Source organism: Chelon labrosus (assembly GCF_963514085.1).
Source record: "Chelon labrosus genome assembly, chromosome: 5".
NCBI classification, from domain to species: domain Eukaryota; kingdom Metazoa; phylum Chordata; class Actinopteri; order Mugiliformes; family Mugilidae; genus Chelon; species Chelon labrosus.
In genome coordinates, this window is record NC_140341.1 from 16,772,960 (window position 1) to 16,795,061 (window position 22,102).

A 22,102-nucleotide genomic window follows, 5' to 3' on the forward strand; every position below is an offset into this window, starting at 1 on the left:
ATGTTTCAGGTACCGTAAAACAAAGACGGCCATCATCCAGCTCTGAAGCTATACGCTGCTTTTACCTTGCTGTTATGAACTTCACCTAGACTGTATGGTTGCCAGGCAACGGCTCTCACCAACCCATTCGTACAGATAACGGGAAGCAAACATGACATTAGTCAGCTGCAGTAGTGGGAAGTAACTTTAGTATTTAACACAATTTCAGGCACTTCAGTGTTTCCTACAAATGCAATGTAGTACTCTCTACTCCACTGAAATGCATTGCTATCCAGATGGATATACAGTATGTACATATATAAGATACACTGATCAGCCACAACATTAAAACCACTGACAGGAGAAGTCAATAACACTGATCATCCTGCGACAATACAGTGTTCTGCTGGGAAACTTCCTGGCATTCGTGTCGATATTACTTAGAGATGTACCACCCACCTAGACCAGATCAGGCACCCCCACCCCATAGCAATGGCACTCCTTGATGGCAGCAGCCATCCCCAGCAGGATGCAGCCCGATACAGGCACACACAAAAATAGTTTACAAAAAACTAAAAAAAAAACATGAGAAAAAAAAACAAACACACACACACACACACACAAGGTTGACCTGGCCTCCAAATTCACTAGATCCCACACTGATCAAGTGTCTGTAGGATACACTGGAACAAGGGTAAAGTCCCCCACTAACAAAGTCCCCCACTTCTGTTGCCAGACACCACAGGACACCCTCAGAAGGCCCAAGTCTATTCTCTGATGAGTTGAAGTAAAAGTAGTCATGTAATGCCTGATTGGCATTTAATTCATTTAATTTATTAAGTCCAAAGAGAAACAAAAATGTAAATTGAAGGCTAAACTTCTGTACTTTCAAGTAGGTTAATGAGAGCATAAAATTAAAATAAACACACCCAGTGCCCTGAAAACAATATACTACATTAGAACAAATCAAACCTAAAGCTACTTTACAGCTGAAGGTAACATTACTTTTTCTTCATCCTAAATAATAAACTATTTGATCCATTTGTTATAGACTAAGCTATACAGCAGAGTTAATTGAATGAGCAAGACAATGACAAACTCTACAAGCATATTTATATTAATGCATCAATAATCATATTCCATATATCTAACATTTCAAATAGGGTATTCTTGATGGGGTATTCTTGATAACTACAATTTGCTGCCAAAATACATTTATGTAATGTTATTGTATATACTGAATGTAGGAGTTTTAACTGTAGACAAGTTTTTCTCGCCCCTAGGGATCTTTATCTAGTGGTTGCGTGCCAACACAACACTGTGGTATCTTAGTTGAGATAAGGCATTTAATTTTACTATCTAGTATAACTGTCACAATGTTTCGTTTAGAATATGCTCAAAATGTTTCTATAAGATAAAAAAGATACCTCTGTCAGAGAACCCGTTGCTAGTTAGCTCACAATATTGGACATAGATACTACTGAGTTAGCCTTATGGGCACACGTCCTGCTCTTACACCAAAAGAGTTTCAGTTGATTATTACTAAATAGTAGGTTATCCAACAAATAAAACAAAGAAAGTATCATCGTATCATTACTATGTGTATAATATATGCACATTTGTTCATATGCAAATACATTTTTGCTTTTTGTACTATTTTATTTTATACTACTAGGTTTTTACTTTTATTTTATTTTATTTTATTCTATTTGTAGTTCTCTGAGCTACTGACCAAACAATTTCACTTGTGAATGACTAAAGTCTGTCTAAGTCTAAGTATAAGCTAGCTAATGCTACAAATGAATTAAGGAGAAATAAACTACAATTTTAGCTAAGTTACAGTTTGCTTATAGCTGATATTTGCATAGATACAGGTAAACAAATGTAGGAGGCCATGGAGACTTGATAACAGGGAAAATGAATGCATATGGTTAATATTTAAATGTAATCTGATTACCTGTCAACCATAGGTCAAATGTCCTTCAAATATAGAAGCAGCTTCAAAACAATTAGCAGTCAGGCTTGCACTTTAGTGATGGACAAGGTGATAAGGTGACTTCAGTTAGGCCATAATATTGATTAAGGCATCACACACATATTTAGCCTGTGTTTATAAATGCAGGCAGGACAGCTTTAAGGACTATACAGTACTGTTTTAAATGCTTGAAAGGGCAGTGACCTTTTGTGTGTTATGGATTGCTCCTCATTAGCGTTTGGTGCCAGTATCTTGGAAACTGGTTTTCTCCTGTGATTTACGCACACTGCAGGGTTTAAGAAGGATGTTCTTTGTGCTAAACTAAGAGGAAAGGGCAATAAAATCTTCCTATGCTCCTATTTATCCTCTGTCGCACAACTTGTTGTCGTGAGAATGGCCTTTTTTCATCGCTGTAGGTTTTCATTAAGGTCTTCTGCTGTCAGACAATAGGGAATCGCATGAATCCTGCGTGGGAAGAAGTGTGTGGGAAGACAAATACAGTCCAATTATTGTGAGTCTATGAGGTGGCAACACCTTTTATTCACTCAGTTACAGCAGTAAGACTTTTTTTCCCTACAACAAATGTCAGCTACTGGAACTTGAATCTCATTTAAAGATATTTTCATTGATACTGCGATTAAATAATCTTCAGACACGTTGCGAGGAAAACATAGTTGGAAGAGTAGTGTATGGTGAATTCATGTAGGCCTATTCTTTCTTTACTTGATTGTGTTGCTGTCGAAAAGCTATTAATCACTTGGAGATGTGGAGGTTTTTCATTGTGCAATCGACATTGACGTCACTGGATTGATTGCAGTGAATGGCCGCGTGTCGTGACGAAGATGATGCAACAGGTCAGCTGACTGATGACGTTTCACGGGCGTAACTGCAGAAAGGAAGCACGTTTGTGAAACGGCAGCAGCTGAACCGGCGACGAAGGCAAACTCAAGGAGTTATAAGACATATTTAGCCGGCTGAGTACATATCAAGAAAAAAGGTGAGGCATTAATTATCAAAATGTCAATTTTTTTAATTGTAGACCTTAATGTATTGTTTTTATACGACTTTTATGTGTATGTCTTTGTCGCTTCTGTTCAACGTGGTCTAGACCCGGCGTTTCGGCCAAGTTTCTTTTGAATAATTTTCTGGAGAAATTACTCAGTTTTACGTGTATTTAATCCAACCTACTCTACCAAATGTTTCTATCTTATATTATTTTATATTAGCATGCTCTAACATGTTTTGTTTTATACAATAGTCGCCGTTCGTTTTAGGCAGTGATTTTCCGTATAAAAGAGGTTGTAATAGCCTAGTGTATCGCCACTGTTTAAGGTTTATTATAGAAACTAGAGGCTAATGTAGGCAAAGCAAAGTTGGTGTAAAGTTCTGTAACAATGTCAGCTACACATTAGTTGCGCAACTCAGAGGTGAACTCCCTCTTGTGGCTGAACAAGGGTATAGTTAAAAAAGTCAGAAAAATGTAGTTAGTTTTAGTAATTACTGGAAAATAACACATGAATATTAAAGTGGTTAATTTAAATAGTTCTGTGTGTGTATTTTTCATAGAAACTATGCCTGCAGACATTGAAAAAGGCAAGAAGGCGTTTGTCCAAAAGTGCGCCCAGTGCCATACTGTGGACCAGGGTGGGAAGCATAAGGTCGGACCCAATCTTTGGGGTCTGTTTGGACGTAAAACGGGCCAGGCGGAGGGCTTCTCCTATACCGATGCCAACAAAAGCAAAGGTAAAGACCGCATGCTTGTGTAGCCTACATATATATGCAGCGTTCTTACAAATAATCCAGTTCGACTTAAACATCATGCTCTGCTTTGTCTTCTCTCTTTTAATTGCAGGCATTATCTGGAATGAGGACACCCTGATGGTTTACCTGGAGAACCCCAAGAAATATATTCCAGGAACTAAGATGATCTTCGCTGGAATTAAGAAGAAGAATGAACGCGCTGACCTTATAGCGTATCTTAAGTCTGCAACTTCATAAAAAAACTCTTCAACTGCCAACTTTTATGTATTCAAAACTGCTCGAGAGACCTGGACTTTTTTTCCCCCCAAAATAAAACAGCACAGCAACTAGAAGGTGTAACATACATTGCCGTCTCTGTCACAACTGTACCTCTGTTTCTGATTGAGGTGGAGTAAAAACGTTTTAACATGTGTTAATAAATTACATAATTTATAGATTCTTAATGAATATACTGTGTGATCAGAATGCAGGGACTGAAAGCTGTTTAACAGTCATCCTTACTTTGTTCCCCACGAGTACTGTCTTGATTTATAATTGTCTTAATTTTCTGCTCCAAAAATGAATATGCCTTTTCTGCTTCAATAATACCTCAGTTGAGTTTTGTTTATTTTTTTAAATTTTATTTTGAATATGCAAGTTGAATAAATTTGCCGTAAATACTGTTTTTTGAATGTGTTGGACTTGGTATGTTCCAAGGGTTAAGAGTCAAATATGCAGTTAATATTTCTGTACACGCCAGGACAGTATTTTTTCACTTGACAATTTTAGGTTAATGGTAAATCTGTAAGACAAATTAAGAGTGCTGACTCTCATACACTATATTGCCAAAAGTATTTGCTCATCTGCCTTTACACGCATATGAACTTAAGTGGCATCCCATTGTTAATTCATAGGGTTTAATATGACGTCGGCCCACCCTTTGCAGCTATAACAGCTTCAGCTCTTCTGGGAAGGCTTTCCACAAGGTTTAGGAGTGTGTTTATTGGCATTCTGACCATTCTTCCAGAGCACATTTGTGAGGTCAGACACTGATGTTGGACGAGAAGGCCTGGTTTATAGCCTTTTCTCTAATTCATCCCAACGGTGTTCTATCGGGTTGAGGTCAGGGCTCTGTGCAGGCCAGTCAAGCTCTTCCATGTCTTCATGGACCTTGCTTTGTGCATTGGTGTGCAGTCATGCTGGAACAGGAAGGGGCCATCCCCAAACTGTTCCCACAAAGTTAGGAGCATGGAATTGTCAAAAATCTCTTGGTATGCTGAAGCATTCAGAGTTCCTTTCATTGGAACTAAGGGGCCATGGCCAGCTCCTGAAAAACAACCCTACACCATAATCCCCCCCTCCACCAAATGTCACACTTGGTGCTTTACACCACTGCATCCGTCACTTTGCATTGATGTATGGCTTGGATGCAGCTGCTCGGTCATGGAAACCCATTCCATGAAGCTCTCTACGCACTGTTCTTAAGTTAATCTGTAGGCCCCATGAAGTTTGGAGGTCTGTAGCGATTGACTTTGCAGAAAGTTGGCGACCTCTGCGCACTATGAGCCTCAGCACACGCTGACCCCGCTCTGTCATTTTACGTGGCCTGCCACTTTGTGGCTGAGTTGCTGTCGTTCCCCATGGCTTCCGCTTTGTTATAGTGGAATATTTAGGAGCGAGGAAATTTCACGACTGGACTCCTGAGAGCGACCCATCCTTTCACAAATGTTTGTAGAAGCAGTCTGAATGCCTAGGGGCTTGATTTTATACACCTGTGGCCATGGGAGTGACTGGAACACCTGAATTCAATTATTTGGATGGCTGAGTGAATACTTTTGGCAATATAGTGTATGTACCAGTGGGTGGGTAAGTCTTCTGATTTTCCAAATAGGGAATTGGGCAAATACTATTAACACTAGATCACTACATTGTGATTTCATTTGGGTCATGTAGCATATGTTTGTATCATCCTGGAGATAGAGTGCCTTATTTAAATTAAGGGATGTTGTTTTTAACCAGAGAAGGTCCCGGGTTCGAATCCATGGGCCGACTGGGTCTTTCTGTGTGGAGTTTGCATGTTCTCCTTGTGTCTGCGTGGGTTCTCTCCAGGTACTCCGGCTTCCTCCCACCATCCAAAGACATGCTCATTAGGTTAATTGGTGATTCTAAATTGGCCGTAGGTGTGAATGTGAGTGTGAATGGTTGTCTGTCTCTCTGTGTTAGCCCTGAGATAGACTGGCGACCTGTCCAGGGCGTACCCCGCCTCTCGCCCGATGACAGCTGGGATAGGCTCCAGCAGACCGCGCGACCCTTCACAGGAATAAGCGGTTATAGAAGATGAATGAATGAATGAATGTTTTTAAAATTTTGAATCACAACTGCAGTATTTATTGTTTTTTTTTGTGCTTGACCTCACTAAAAGCCGGATATATGTTGACTGAATTGTTGGATCACTGCACATACAGTATACGATGAATAATAACTTTGTGTTTTTATTTTTGTGTCATGAGTTGGTATGGTATCTAGCGGCCAAGAAAGCTATAAGAAATCACGGGTCAAGAGATTTCCGTGTTAGGTGACATGTAAGACTGACCCACAGTTATGCTGCCACCCCGGTCCAAACTGTGGAGTATAACTCCCCCTAGCGTTCAAACGGCGCACCCGCACACTTCATAAAATAACGTATAAAGGAATTTGATTTTCTGACATGCTCACTGTGCCAATAAAAGTCGCTGTTATATAACGATATGATTTAGACCACTGCAGAGTCCGCATTTATCAAAGTTTGGGGTTTGTGGAATAAAAATATTGTAGAGCTCCAGTGTTTATTACATCCCATGAAACACTTTCCCCCCACTTTGAGACAGTCAGCAAAGCATTTTATTGAATGCACAGGATCCCATTATGTATGGAACATATTAAAAATGAATCCAAGATGACTCAAACCTCTAAGAGTTATTACTGAAAGTAATGAGCATCAAAATAATCCACCATTTTATATCTTTGCTGCACAGTTTATAATGTGCATCTTAAATTATGCATGGTGATAGGTGGTTAGGTGCATTCACACGCATTCATCCTCAGCACCATCCTCCTCCTCCTCATCATCATCATCATCATCGTGCTCTCCAAAGGAGGGCAAATGGTTCAAATGGCCAGAGGGCTGGGAGCTGAAGCAACCCTGAGCTCCTGTCTGTGTGACGAAGAGAGCATCAGCGGGACCGAGCCAACCACAGCCAGCGTCATTTGCACACAAGAAGATCCACACGACGGTGATGCTCGGTAGTGGCTCTGTGGGAGATTTCCAATGCCTGCGATAAGTCTGTTTGTTTTCACATGGCTTTACATAGATTTGCTTTAATTATCTTGAATTAAATGGGCAGCGTGGAGATGGTTTGGAGGAATACGCTGGTGCGCAAAGGGAGTCTCCATCGCTCTCCTCACAGAGTGGAAACTGGATATGTAGCCAAGGCTCCAGGGGTGTTCCCAGCATAATGCATCTTGGAAGTTCTGATATTCGCATCATTCTCTACTTTAACCCTCTGTAAAGCATCATAGATGACATTTCTCTGCGCGACTTCATGGATTTGGTTCACTGAGGACCATCTGAAGAACAGACATGGCAGTGTCAAATATGGTGTTCTCTGACGTGGAAAGTTTTCTGGACTCGCATCCCGAGTTGTTCGAGGACTACCTGAACAGAAAGGGGAATTATAGCATGGTAGAGAAATGGCTCAAGAATCACCAGGCGAGCAAAAGTCCGGCGGCTGCGGCTCCCGCCGAGCCGAGAGAGGAGAAAAGCAACGCGTGCAAGGACAGCTGGGCGAGCAAATGTGACGGTCTGCAGCGGAGAGCGTCTCAGAAGGAGCTGCGTAAAACTTTCGCCAGATCAAAGGCCATCAATGTGAACAGGACATACGACGAACATGTGAATTCCAGGGCCCAGGAGCCGCTGACGAGCATGAGGAGGAGAGCTCTGCTGAGGAAAGCGAGCTCTCTGCCCCCGACCACTGCGCACATACTGAGCGCACTGCTGGAGTCCAGAGTCAACATCCCCCAGTACCCGTCCACAGCAGTGGATTTTAAATATTACCTCAAACAACACAACGAAAGAGAGTTTTTCCTGGAGCTTGTAAAAGACATATCTAACGACTTGGATCTCACAAGTCTCAGCTACAAAATCCTTGTGTTTGTTTGTATTATGGTCGATGCAGACCGGTGCTCCTTGTTTTTAGTGGAGGGGACGGGCAACAAGAAAACACTAGTGTCCAAATTCTTTGACGTGCACGCAGGTACCACAGTTTTGCCCTCAATGAATTCGGACGAAGTTCAAGTGCCGTGGGGCAAAGGGATCATTGGATATGTGGCCGAACACGGAGAGACAGTGAACATTCCTGACGCTTATCAGGTGCTTGCTCCTCCTTGTGCATGCATGCATGCATGCGCGTGTGCATTTGCATGAGTCACAGAAACACTGAGACGTGGAGACAGGCCATTTTCTGTCAGCTTGACATTTTAGCTGTCACAGTTACTTGACCATCAGTCAAGCTGTGTAAGAACAGAGAGCATGGGAACCAGCACCAATTATCAGTTGGACACCTGTCAAAACACAGGTTCACATGAATCCTTGGGAATACACAAAAGTCTTATTTTTCTTGCAGTTTATTTTCAAAAGTTAAACAGATTATATTAAAACCAGAAAGATAATCAATGGTTTAATGATGCCAACAGGCCTTTTTTTAGAAAAGTCTTCTTGGTTGACCACTATACTAGAAATCAAATAAAACCTTTAAGTCAGGTTTAAAGCAAACCTCAAACTATGTCAGGCAAACTGTAGATCTCTTTCTGTTTGTAAGCTTTATGTCCAGATGAGCTGTACACTTTAGTGCCTTGTCATCTGAAAGTAAGAGGAGCAAACTGCCTTTCTCTGACATGTGCTTACGTTGTGTCTCTGCTTTGCACTACGGATTGCAGGATCGTCGGTTCAGCGATGAAATTGACAAGCTGACTGGGTACAAAACCAAGTCGCTCCTGTGCATGCCCATTCGCAACAGCGACGGAGAGATCATTGGAGTTGCTCAGGCCATCAACAAGTCTTCGAGTGGAGAACTCTTCACTGAAGATGATGAGAAGGTAATTTCCTTCATTGCAGCCATGAGAATAAATGCTGGGTGGAGAACACAGTGCTATTATACAGCACGTTCTGTTCTGCCTGCTTGACATCTGCAGAAGGCATGTGGAGTTTAAACATGCTGTTTTTTTTTGTCTCACAACCTGTTACTATCCTCGCTGTCCTCTAGAAAAAAAAAATCTTCACCAAAACCTTCCAAGAAAATCGTTGCGTGTCTGAATCAATGAACTTTGCAGAGCACAGGAGCAGGTAGAAATAATATTTGGGGCAGTTTTAGCTCAGGCCATTTCTCATTTGTATATAAATAGAATATGTGCTTATGAGTAAAGAGACAGTAAGGCACACTGATTAGGTCATTTGTCTCAGTAATTGTACATCCTGTTTGATTTATTGGATAAATTAATGAAAAGACTCAATCACACCTTTAAACATGCTTACATTTTAGTTTTCGACAGTTTGACAAGGGGACATATTGGCTGTATTTTTATTACAAAGAAACAAATAAATGTAAAGCCATATCAGTCCATTGCAATTTGCCTGTTCGGTCACATATTTCTACCGACTTTGCAGCACTGAGTAAAGCCTTGAATCGTCAACTGGCCAGCCCCAGCTCAGTAAGATTTTGTACAGACATTCAAGCTCCCCAGAGGATGAACGGTACTGACTTTTGATCCTCGTCTATAGGCTGAAATTTATCAGGGGTTTTAGGCAAAAACAATAGTATCAAGTATGAGAGTTCCCAGACAATGTCAACTAAAAGCTTTTCATCTAAGCATTTATCTTAAAGTTCAACAACTTGTAGGCATTCTTAATTATCACCAGGACAATTTTATACATAGCACTTAATTCTGGTTTAACAAAAACACGCAAAACAAAAGGCCGTGGACAAGACATACTGTATGCTAGCACACCAAACCAAGACCGTGAACCTAGTTAACCTGCGAGCCGTCCTCATGATAACGCTGTCATTGTAACCAAGTTGTCATGATGATGATAGTGGTGCCCAGTGACATCTTAACACTGCTGCCAGCAAGACTCCCAGCTCTCAGTGTTGTCATTATTGCAGCACACTGAAGCACAGCACAGAGGAAAGAACCGCCCTGTAGTAATGCTTTATGATTCATTTGTGGCATTTCAAGGATGCTACTCAGTTTTTTTTTTGTTTGTTTTTTTTTGTCAACAAACACTGTTTTGTGGCTTTAGTGGTGCACACGCATGGCAGGGCTACAGTGATGTGAGCTGTCAGTCTTCATTATTGTCAGTCTTGCAGAGTTGCAGATGCTTTGTTTTGCTTTGTGACCTACAAGCATGGAGCATTCGTATGTTTCCGTGGCCTGGCACTCAGACTGATTGCCATTTTGTTTTTACTGTATTATTTAAAAATGGATGCTGGTGGCAACTCAGAGGCCTGGAGGGAGTTTTGAGGTTGAAATTTTCCAGTTGACTTTTTCCCCTGTACCGTTTATAATCTTTTGTTTCTTTTTAATACAGAAAAAAAAAATAGTTTGAAAGGGTTACTACCATTGTGCTTCTTCACGGTAACTAATCTAAATGAATTATATCATGTATGAAGCTTCATATTTAACAGAGGAAGAACACACGTAACCCAGCGCCATCTTCAGACCAGCTGTAATGTCTTCAGAGTTTGAGTGTAGCCTGTCTCGTTCTCCTTTATATTCAAATAGAGTGACAGGTAACGCTAATATTTGCTTGTTCTCTCCTTGTCCCTGCGTCCAAAACATAACTAATATTATTTAAAGAATTCCCCCAGTTAACCTGTTGCAAAATTACCCCAAGACTGCCTCAGTGCTTTGTTTCTAGCTCTGTCATAACTAGTGTCTTTAAAATTTTCCCGAGACGCTACGCTTGAAAAAGCCACTGTTCAGCGTCTCACACTGGTTATCGCTTCACTCAAGTGCTGAGTGGAACAGCCAGCGTGTCAGCGTTTAATTTAGTGTCACCATTTAGATTGCACCATTTCACGGGATTCTGAATGGTTGCCAAACAGTTAACGCCCACAAAGTAGGATTTGTGGCGGCTTTCAGCCAGCCGTAGCTGCTTCAGTTGACCACGGATGTTCTGTTGTGAAACAGACTTGTGATCTAAGAGGACTAAACCGGGCTCTTGGACGACTACCATTCAGTGTTTCACTCTTGTGAATCAGTGCCGCCTGTAAACACATCAGTCAAAACCGCGTTCGCAACATGCATAAAGGCGGAGATATTGGTGAATGAACATTGGAATATATAATATGTTGGAGCAGCCAGCGGGGGTGTTACATCTCGCAGTGATCCAGTCTTCTGTTTCTGAATGATCGTCTATCAAAGAGGCACGAGGAGCACGTGTTCAGTCCATCAGCATGCCTGAATAGATGTAGCAGAAAGGCGGTGACAAGCTGATACACTGACTTGCTCTCTTGTTGCATGAGCCCCAGAAGGGGGTGGGGGGTGGGGGGGGGGGGGTGCTAGCTGTGCTTTTATTTTAGAGGGTTCTCTGCAGCAAATGACAAATGTAGTCGTAAGTTTTTATCCGCTGGTGTTCCCCTGTCAAAATCTCACATCTATATTCCATCTATTGTTCACAACGGAAGCAGATTACAGAATCTTTTTTATTTATTTCCTTCGTTTTGAGTGTGTTTCACGTTGCATTACCATCACACTAATGCCTGGGATGGCTACAGCTGAATTAGTAATGAAATGCAATGCCAGCATCAGAGAACACAGTAAGCTCCCTGCACAGCACAGCTGCAGCTCTGCTTTCCTGGAAGACCTTGTAATAAGGAACTGCATCATACTTCTCAAAGAATTTAACGATGCTGCAGATGACAAAATTGTTCTCTACGTACTGAAAGCTTACAGGATTTTTAACACATTACACGGCTGCCTTTAAATCCTACGCTGCTTTAATTGCGTTCTGTTGATACTCCACAGGATAGGAGACCTTTGGGGGGGTTTGAATAATGGTTCGACCCATGTATAATTGCAATGTCTCATTATCTTCTGTGGAGGAATATAGCTACTGACTTAATTTCAGAGTATAAACAGACTCCATCCTGCTATCTCAATATCTGTCATTACTGCCTTCATCCAGCTTTTCTTTGACTTTGCACGCCTTTTAATAGGTGAGACGTGAAATGTGATATTCTAGGGTTTCATGAATTGTCTCTTATTAAGATGCAGGTTCTCACATGTTGGTTCCGTCTGCCGGCGTGGTTTAACATCTGCGTGAGTCAATTGTCAAATAGCGTTCTCCCTTCGCCGCCGTGCTCCCTCTGGCTGCCAGAGTCCCTGTCAAATTGGCTCGAAACAATACTGTAATAACCACTTTCACACAATTTCCCCAATTCGGATCCACGGCTAAGGAGCAGGGGACTCGGAGCCGCATGTTTTTAATGCGATCCTGAAGGTTATCAGATCAGATTTAAAATGTGCATCATACCAAACGTGTTCCTCACAAAGTGTGGAATATAACAGCGAAATGTCACAAAATTCCACATAAATCGAGAGAAAACTGATAAACAAATGCTATTTCCAGTATGAGGCTGGTATGGGGGGAAGGAAATTGTGATGGTGGAGTGCACTCGTGCAGCGTTGGTATATGAAACCTGTGAGGCAGCAACAGAGAAGATACTACACAGTGGCAACGCAAACAATGAAGGCTTCTCAAAGACGGGCAGATAGAAGATGAGATGATTATGGCAATGAAACTCCTTTTTTTTTTTGTTCTGCTCCTACATAAATTACATTAATTCAACTTTGTATTTTTCCCTTGGTCAGTGTCTCTGCCCCTGAGTTTGAGCAATACTGAACTGGGGTGGAATTAGAGTAATTTTAATCACTATCATCATCATCTTCTTCTTCTTCTTCTTCTTCTTTTGCACCGCTGTATGTGTTTCACTTTTTCAAGAGCTAGCGAGTGATTGTTGAAAAGTTTCATTGCTGCCTTCAGCTTTCGATGATCATGTGATACACAGGTGTGCTGTTGGTTGGTCGCCATTGGCTTCCCTTAATGTAGTATCAATAGCAGCTCATTGAGCATGTGGGTAGACCTGCGAAAAATGATCCGACAGCACAAATGTTTCAGTGGCGCTTACATTTTCCTGGCGCAACAACAAATTGTTCTGTGTTGGCCGGCTTCCATCTAAATGTGAATTTCTTCTCAAGGAGTATTTCACAATTTATTGTGGCCTCCAAGGATAATAACTATTTCAGGATCATACGCAGGCTTTGGCAGTGCTAAGAACACGTTAGGAAGGACAAAATAATAAACACTGGTCTTCACAACAGCTTCGAGCTAAACAAAAGTTGGCGGTCATTTGCACATGTTCAAGATAAAACATAATGTAGATCAGTAACACCATCACTGGGGTCTTCCATAATTCAGAGTGAGGCCCCTCTTAATTCAGCCCAGTTCACTTCATCTTTCTGCCCATTAAGACACTAACCCTAGCAAAAATGAAAAACCATAGAGATTTTGCATATCACACTACAAAGACTAACACGCAAAAATGCCCCGAAATGTCTAAAATAAGATTTACTGTCGCTGGAACTTTAAATTGATTGTGATGATTTCTTGACTTTTTTGGTTAATTATCAGTAAATCATTTTTATATATTCATTGCCATTTAACATTTTAATTTTGCATTTTTAGTTGCCCATCGCAGTCCTTCCATGTCAGGCGGCTTAATATCTGATCTTGTGTTCAGTCACAAGGGTCAAAAGGGTGAGATAATTCCCACCCTTCAGGAAGCTATAAAGATAAGAGCTAAATTATAAGAAATATATGTCTTAATTATATCTTACTTCATTCTTCATTCATACTTCATTCTCAATTTTTGGAAGTTGCTTCGTTTATTAAATTTCCAGGGTGTTCGACGTGTTAATAATCCCATAACAATCTCAATGAGCATGGCTGCACTACGCTCTACATATAATTAGTAAATGATTTCATAAAGTGATTCTCAATTATTAATGCGTCTAATGCAAGAAATTAGCGCGTGTAAACAGCCTTGTCTCTCTGGCAAGCATGGTGGCAGTACATAGCTGTTAATAGCGGACCCCTGATTCGTTCAGATTCAGTGACTTAATCAACGTATGTGAAATTCAGAGGTGATAATCCTTGCCAGAACAATAATAGCCTTACCTCGCCACATTTGTACGGTCAAGACAGTTGTTTAAGTAGGAGCTGTTATTTACATAGAGAAGTGGAGAAACACAGTGTTGGCTATGTTACGTCTCTTTACTTGCTTCATATGAAATTCCAGCAGTGGCAAAGCACCTAAGTGAGGTGAGAGGAACTGACAGTCCCCGAGGCCTTGGCCAGTTAGTTTTGTTATTAAAGCACTCTTTACTGGTCAGTCCAGAGGTCTCTAGGCAAAAACGTCTTGTTTGTAATGCAACCTTGTATAATGGGCTGCCTGACAGAATGTAATTAGAGAGAGCAGCGCTTTCCTTGGGTTCGCCTGTTAGTTCCACAGGCAGATCCATAGCCAGATCCCCAAAGTCCTGCTCGCTAATGAATCTGTTCCTGCTGGGGCTATTGATGGCCGCTGCCTTACCGGAGGATCATTATTAGAGAATTCCATAGGACAGCTGAAATAGCATTATGTATGAACTTATTGCTCAGCCCGAGCGCAGTTGCGTAAGACGCTTGATTGTGCGGAGGGACTGAATGGAGTGCGTAAACTTAATTTACTCATTAGCGTGGCAGAGCAATGTTTCACATCACATTACGATTAGGAATGGCTTCAGTTAAGTGATTTAATTTGTAATTCTGATGTGCACTTATGATGCGGATTGATTGAAGTCAGACACAATACAGTAAAGTGTGCACTTCCACTGTGCATGCACCCATTCAGAAGAAAGCTGATGTATTTATGAATGGGTTTGAGTGATCTGGTTCAAGCGGAGGATTTGTGGTGAGGGTGAACACATATGCACGCATGTTCCTACGTTCTTTTGCTTAGATGTCATTAGAGTCTCTCTTAAGTCCAAACAAAGCATTCCTGCCATGTAGCCTTACTACCGTTTAAATATAGGAATTAAAGATATGCAGCTAACCCAGGAGTCTTGCTTGATCGTGTAGGGAAATTGCAGTGATTACAGCAGAGGTCTATAATTATCAGCATTGTCATGTTGTGGCGTGAATTTACCAAGTTCCAGATTTATTTTTATATTCCAGCGTTAAATAATCAATAGTCAAGTATAAATTTCCTCCATGATCACCTCAGCATTAACTTCAGGCTGTGAACTGGGGGGAATACCAAAAAAATAAATAAATATAAATAACGAGTATAGGTCACAGGTACGGGAGTAGTTTTCCACATAACGATATAGGCCAGTGCTCTTCACATGTTCATTTGTGGCTGATGAGTAACTGATAGATTATCATTTCTGAAAGCTGAAAGAGATATCCCTGTATCAGAGGCAGCAGCTGAGTAACTTCCCATTCATGTATTGTTGTTGTGTCCCCACCCTCAGGTCAGGCTGAAGGCTGGTAAATATTAGTGGGTGTGTTGTACTGATTGTATGGTTTACACAGCAGCCAGATGCTAAAGATAGATAACCAAACAAAGGAGGCAGAGTAAGGAAACACACAACCTAAATTCTATTGATTCCCCGTTACGGGGGCTGAGTGTCTCTCAGATAAGGCTCCATTGTTGGGTAATTGTCATCATATAGAATTCAAGCTGTACGTTCACGTCGCGGTCGGCCCAGCGGCGACATCTGCAGAGTGCGCTTGCCCATTGATATTCTTTATGAATCAACCGTGGCGGGGAAGAAACTAGTAAGACATTGATTCAATTTCACAAAACATATTAACTACACTCATTAGGACACATCAAGATATTACATTATTTATGTGCAGAAAATATGAATGAAATAAGGAATTTATGTTACCGGCCCAAGGCGCAGTGAGTCGGACTCCTCAGTCAAATGGTAAAATGTCAGTTGAACTGATTTATTTGTCCTAGCAAGTAATAATGCCAATGGAAGGCCATTTCTTATTTGCTGCAATTCAAAAGCGTGGATTTCCTTGGATGAAAATGTTACTTTTGTTTTGTTTTACTCTTACAAACAGCTTTAATTTTTATTAAAGGAGTATTAAAGGAGCCCCGTGGAGTTGTGAAATTTATGATTGCATTCTCACCAAAACACATTTGCATGCACTTTTTCCAAATGTGGTTTTGCCATTTTTTTCTGAAATATTCCTACTAAGCCATGGATTGTAAAAAATTATATTCCAGTAATATTTCAATTTACATGTAGCTGTGCAGGGTCTGGTTAACACATCCTTCAGCCACGTTCTGGAAAAGGTCAGCGTTGCGATATATGTGCATTTTCAAAAAACGGTTAGATATGCAAGTCTTTTGTAATGTTGTAATGATAGTAAATCTGTTTCTTCTTGGTACCAGAAATGTGGACCTATATGTTGGATATCTGTTGGCATCTCTTCTCTAGTTTGTCAGAGTTTGGTCTGGAGGTTTTGGGTACAACTCAGACAGTTGACTGTCAACGGGCAAAACTTTGTGTGTTGCAAACTGCAGCAAAGTGCACAGCATCTCAGTAACAACAAATCCCACACGTCTTCACTGGTAAATGTTCCATTTGGAAAAAAAAGATCTGATTGAGAAATGGAAAACATTTACACAACCTGAATCAAATTTGGAATATTGACATGTTCGGAATAATAATCATTTCAATTCAGTCGTATTTAGATAGCATCAATAACAGTTCTCCCTGTGTCTGCGTGGGTTCTCTCCAGGTAGTCTGGTTTCCTCCCACCGTCCAAAGACATGCTCATTAGGTTAATTGGTGATTCTAAATTGGCCGTAGGTGTGATTGTGAGTGTGAATGGTTGTCTGTCTCTCTGTGTTAGCCTTGCGATAGACTGGAGACCTGTCCAGGTTGTACCCCGCCTCTCGCCCGATGACAGCTGGGATAGGCTCCAGCAGACCTTGCGACCCCTCACAGGAACAAGCGGTTACAATAACAGTTCAAGTTGTTTCTACGTGCTTTACAGAACCCAGATCCTGAAACCCCCCGAGCAAGCACTTACTAACAGCGCAACTGGTGGATAAAAAAAAAATCCCAAAAATGTGTACCTGTAGCTACATTAAATCTTCAAATATTTGTGTTCAATGTGTCCACAGGTGCTGCAGATGTACTTGCCCTTCTGCGGTATTGCAATCTCCAATGCCCAGCTCTTTGCCGCCTCAAGGAAGGAGTACGACAGGAGTCGGGTAAGGGCCACAGGGCCATCTGGGATAATAACCCTTCCATCCCTAGGATCAGCATTACTTCCTCCCCCCCTGATGCTGACATTGAGTCTCAGTATTGATCAGCAGCAGCCCACTTGCCACTGCAGTGGGAATCACAGAGCAGCATGCAGCCCTGCGTGGACATTTTCTCTGGATCTGTAGAGGGGGATGGGCCTGTATCCAGACAAGGGACTGGTCCATGATCTAAATCTCCAAGGGAATGTAAAGAGATGCACTAATTTATGTCACACATTGATCTGTGATGGAAGAGAACATAATGAGAACACAGTTCCAGTGAATGGAGGAGAAAAATGAGGAGAGCTCCCTTTACACCGCATGATTTTTAAGTGCTTGTGTATTAAATTGGATTGGTGCTGCCTTAGATAAAGGGCCTAATTTAGTTTTATTGGGGAAAGTAATCACGTTTTATCATGCTGCTGGTTTATGGTTTAAGGATAATAATCAGTTTCCAGCAGCGAGGCAAAACAGTGAGGCTCTTCACTATTACCTGCTGACAGATTTCTCATTTAGTAGGTTTTGCAGGAGCATGTGGTTTATATTGCTGGACTAACGTCAGTGGTGTCTTTTTCTGTCGCTGGTGTTCAGGCACTCTTGGAGGTAGTCAATGATCTGTTTGAGGAACAGACTGACTTGGAGAAGATTGTCAGGAAGATCATGCACCGTGCCCAGACGCTGCTTAAGTGCGAGCGCTGCTCTGTTCAGTTGCTGGAGGACATTGAGTCACCGGTACTGTTTTTCTCTTTGCTATCCTGCTGTGTTTGCGTGTCTGTCTGTCTGGCGGCACCTTTGCGCATGTGCCTGCCCGTTGTTTGTGTGCCACGGTTTTTGTCACTAAACACTGTTTATCTCCTCAAAATTCAGTGATTTCTTCCCTTTCTCATTGTGCAGGTGGTGAAGTTTACCAAGTCGTTTGAGCTACTGTCCCCCAAGTGTAGCGCAGACACTGAAAGCAGGTATGATTAAGTATTAACATCTGCTCTGCACATCAGTAACATCCGACTTAATGAAAAACATAGTTTTGCTTTTCACGTCCCCCTTTATCACACTAGTAACCTTCTCACTAAATACTCGCATCTCCAATTTGTTTGCTCATGGCACCATGGCACCTGTAAATTCTGCGCAAAGCCTTTCTTTGAACCTGTAAAGTGTCCATCAAGGACGTAAAATAAGTATAAAAACGGACTATTCTGTAGTGTTGTGGGAGTAGTATGCTGATTCTGAATAGGAGGCATACTGTGGGAGCCCTACTTAATTGGGTTTTGCTGTGTCTCTCTGCTAGGCATGGCTGAGTGGAGAAAGAGAGGCTTAATATTGTGTGGGATGTTTATGGATGAAAACAACGCTGAAAGGAAGACAAATTATCCCCCCGAGTCCTGCACTTGCCAAAACTGATATGGTCACTTCAAGGCAATAGTGAAAACCGAAACAGTAATTTTAAAAGATATCATAATACAAGCAATACCATTATTAATGGTTAATGGTTAATTAATTATTAATCCACGCTGTTGGATTGCATTGAACCTACTTTCTGATTTGCTGTCAAGTCTTAAATAAAGAAGCCTGTTTGTGAATTCAGCTAATAAAACTACTTCAAAGTACAGCATTTCTGAAGATGACATTAGTCTTCCTAGAGGTTCACGTCTGAATCACAAAGGCAGCTGTGCGATTTATGTGTGTAATTAAATAAATAGATTTGGTGTCAGAAGGTGAGCGTACTGTATGATTTCTAATGTGCCGACAATCCCCAGCCACTCCCTCGGGGACGATAATTTTGCTAAAAGACAGACATGAGACAGGGGAGAATTAAGAGAGAAGGAGATCAAGAAAGAAAAAGGAGGCGAGGCGCCTTGCCATCGCACCCTGGAGGTTCATTCCGGGCCGAGCCGTGCGCGCCACATCCACACGCAGCTGTATCGCTACATCAAAGGGGTTCAAAAGATCTGACATTAGTATCTCTCTGTCTTTATTCTAATCCTGAAAGACAAAATGAGCCATGCTGAGCGTTTACCTTGTTGCACTTAAAGGTAAAACCCCCCCTCTGATAAATAGGAAGTCTGAGCAGTGGTGCAAGTGCAAGAACTTTTCATTACTTCATAAGCTGCAGAAGACATTTACTGACATCTACTGCATGGAAAGCTTCATTAAAAACAAGTCAATGTAAAAGAGGCTGTTTGCAAGCTTGCATTTGAGGTATGGAAGGGGTGGATTTTCACTATCAAACACTTCCTGATTAAAGTGAACACATTTGGTTTGGGCACTCTTCTCTCTATTAGGTTCCTTTTGCCATCTTTCCAACATATTTTCTGATCCTAGCTTCAAAGACAGCATGGAGAAATCATCTTACTCAGACTGGCTCATCAACAACAGCATTGCAGAGCTGGTGGCCTCCACAGGACTCCCAGTGAACATCAGCGATGCCTACCAGGATCCTCGCTTCGATGCTGAGGTGACCACACAATATGACTAGGATCTCTAGGATTTGATAGGAGAAGAAAATGTACGAAATATGCCGGTTATGATCATAGACTGTATAAAGATGGACGGTGGGCGGAACTGCTCCTCAAAAGTCAAGCCAAAGCAAGTAGAGCTCCCCCTGGTGACTGGCTGCAGTATAGGTCATAAGCTCCACCCCCTCCATGTTAGTGGATGGGACTAAATCAAGGATGGTTTCTGTCATTTTAGGAAGTTAATATAATGTTGAGCCGTGTTCAAGTGTCATTGTTTTGGATAAGTTTCGTTATAGTTGTAGTCCACTCTCATACCGTACTGCGCAGACTCCAAAGTGGCAAGATGGCGCTGCCCGTATCCCCGGGAAAATAGCGTCAGTTTGACCAATGCAAGGAAGTGGAGACACATTGTTCATATTTATACAGTCTATGGTTATGATTCTTAGTCATCCAGGTATCATATATGAAGCTACACTTAAGACCACTAATCCAATTGGTATCTTCAGTTCCACCGGCTGGTGTGGAATCTCGTGGATTTTAAATCCCTGTGTGATGTTCCCACCTTGATGTCACACTCGAGTCAATGAAGTCACATGGGATTCATTAATGGCTTCATTAATGAATCCACCTGGGAAGTGATGTCGGGATGGTATTATACGTATGCATTTTGACAAGACAGATGGTGTGAAACAGAAATTAAGGGGCCCATCAGTGTCTCACTGCAACATCCAATCCCTGAGCTGTTTATCAGGTTATGTGGCTATCTTGACATTCAAGATGGTTTCATCACAATTTACACCTTAAGTAATTGGACCCTGAGCTCCCACAAGATTGGCATCTGACCTTAAGGACTCACATGTGACCTTATGGACTCTCCCAGGTGTGAAGAGCTGACACAGATTAAAACGGCTGCCGGTCTATAGAACGGATGCAGCCTCTTGAAAATGAAATCAAATGTGAAGCCCTTGAGTCAGTAGTTTTATAACCACCTTTTTTTTTTATTACCACCACATGGTGGTACCATTTTTCCATTTGTCAGCTGTTAATTGATCTATGTAGGATAAAGACCTTTTCAAGCTATATCGGCAGCTGCCGGTGCTGATGCTGCATGGATCTAAACAGAGTCCCATTGACTAGCACAGCAGTCTGCATCCAGCTGCAAGAAGCAAAAGTTTGACGTGGTCAACCCTAAGTAACAGTGGCAGAAAAAGTGAAAGGGTGTACGCATTTACAGCATTACTATTGCTGCTTGGCTGGGCAGAAGAGCTACCAGCAGGTTCTCACTGTAATGAATAGAAACGTCGACTTGCTGCCTGCTACCGTACATTAGATCCAGCAGTTCCTATAGATCCATGTAGCACTGCTTTTCCATTAGAGGGGAGGCATGTATACATAGTTAATACCTCAGTGGTGAATATATTATGAGAGACCTAGCTATTGTATTGTCAAACTCTTAATGTCTATAGATTAAAATGAGCAAAAGTCTTCAGTAAAAATTTGAATTTGAAGCACAACACAGTGCATGGAAATGCTTTTTTAAAAAATAAATACAGATTAATTATAAGCCTCAACTGGTGTTTTCTTTCTGATTTTTTTTGTAGGCAGACCAGTTCTCTGACTTCCATATCCGCTCTGTGCTTTGTGTTCCTATATGGAACAGCAACCACCAAATCATCGGTAAGTTAACCAATGCAGTGTAATTCTCTCCTCCTCTACCTGGTTTTAATTGCATATATCAACTATAAAACACCATTTTACAAGTGATGATGCAGCATTTAGATTTACTTTTATTGGCTCCAATGGGTGATGCAGATATATGATTTAGCACTGACACCATATAGCGCTTGAATGCACCTTTCAGCTGCACGAAGCAGACATTAGAGGAGACTGCATGTGTGCGATTGTGTCCATGCTACACCATCACTTGGGGGCGGAGTTCCCTTCTGCTGGCAGCGTGCTTTGTGTTTGTGAATCAGCCCCGGGCTAACGCCACACTGACACTCTGATAAATCATTGATCTCTCAACTGGTTTTAGTGCTGGATATTGCAGGGAGGAGCCGCGATAGCTGCTCAGCACGGTCCGCCGAGATCTGACGCAGGAAGTCATTAGTTTTATTTGAGTGCAAAGTGATCAGCATATCTGCCGCAGATGGTTGGTTAAGACCTGCTTCGCGTAGGTGTAAGTGCATTGGTTGGGGAGGGGAGAGGGGGAGAGGAAGAAGAACAGAAAGAGTGAGGGGAGAAAGAAATGCGGTGTGTGGGTGGCACCTGAGGATGTGGAGTGAACAACCATTACACAAACAAAGCAGCAGGAGATGAAATTCTCAAGGATACATTCGGTTGGAAAATGAATGTCCTTGTGTAATCTGCTAAGGTTATGGCCAGCCCATTCAGAAAGAGAGAACACAAGAACAAGGAATCCTGCCATGTAATTACAAGGTGTAATGTCAATTTTCAAATGAACAAAGTCAATATTATCACTTTATGCAACAACATGCCAAAATTCATGCTAATACAGCTAGCCGCATGATTCTGGGGGTCATTTTAAA

The 22,102-nt window shown here is 41.7% G+C and overlaps 2 protein-coding genes across 2 annotated transcripts in view; both read left to right on the forward strand.

Annotated features, from left to right (window-relative positions):
* The first annotated feature begins 2,815 nt into the window (after nt 1–2,815).
* LOC311487756 (cytochrome c-b) lies at nt 2,816–4,377 on the forward strand. The gene is made up of 3 exons (XM_084544120.1): nt 2,816–2,951; nt 3,521–3,697; nt 3,807–4,377. The coding sequence occupies exons 2-3, from the start codon at nt 3,526–3,528 to the stop codon at nt 3,950–3,952; spliced, it is 318 nt and encodes a 105-aa protein (XP_084400246.1). The 5' UTR covers nt 2,816–2,951; nt 3,521–3,525; the 3' UTR covers nt 3,953–4,377.
* A 2,775-nt stretch (nt 4,378–7,152) lies between these two features.
* Nucleotides 7,153–22,102, forward strand: part of pde11a (phosphodiesterase 11a) — a 35,641-nt gene continuing 20,691 nt past the window's right edge. The window contains exons 1-7 of the mRNA XM_084544232.1: nt 7,153–8,102; nt 8,669–8,827; nt 16,978–17,067; nt 17,692–17,832; nt 17,995–18,059; nt 19,420–19,552; nt 21,155–21,230. Coding sequence (XP_084400358.1) covers nt 7,314–8,102; nt 8,669–8,827; nt 16,978–17,067; nt 17,692–17,832; nt 17,995–18,059; nt 19,420–19,552; nt 21,155–21,230 — 1,453 coding nt within the window. The 5' untranslated portion in view covers nt 7,153–7,313. The remainder of the gene's footprint in view (nt 8,103–8,668; nt 8,828–16,977; nt 17,068–17,691; nt 17,833–17,994; nt 18,060–19,419; nt 19,553–21,154; nt 21,231–22,102) is intronic.

Bases quoted from the DNA above. Each gene is read 5' to 3' on its own strand.
- LOC311487756 (XM_084544120.1), top strand. From the start codon at position 3,526: ATGCCTGCAGACATTGAAAAAGGCAAGAAGGCGTTTGTCCAAAAGTGC. The intron at 3,698-3,806 runs GTAAAGACCGCA...TTTTAATTGCAG, and splicing joins CGATGCCAACAAAAGCAAAG to GCATTATCTGGAATGAGGAC.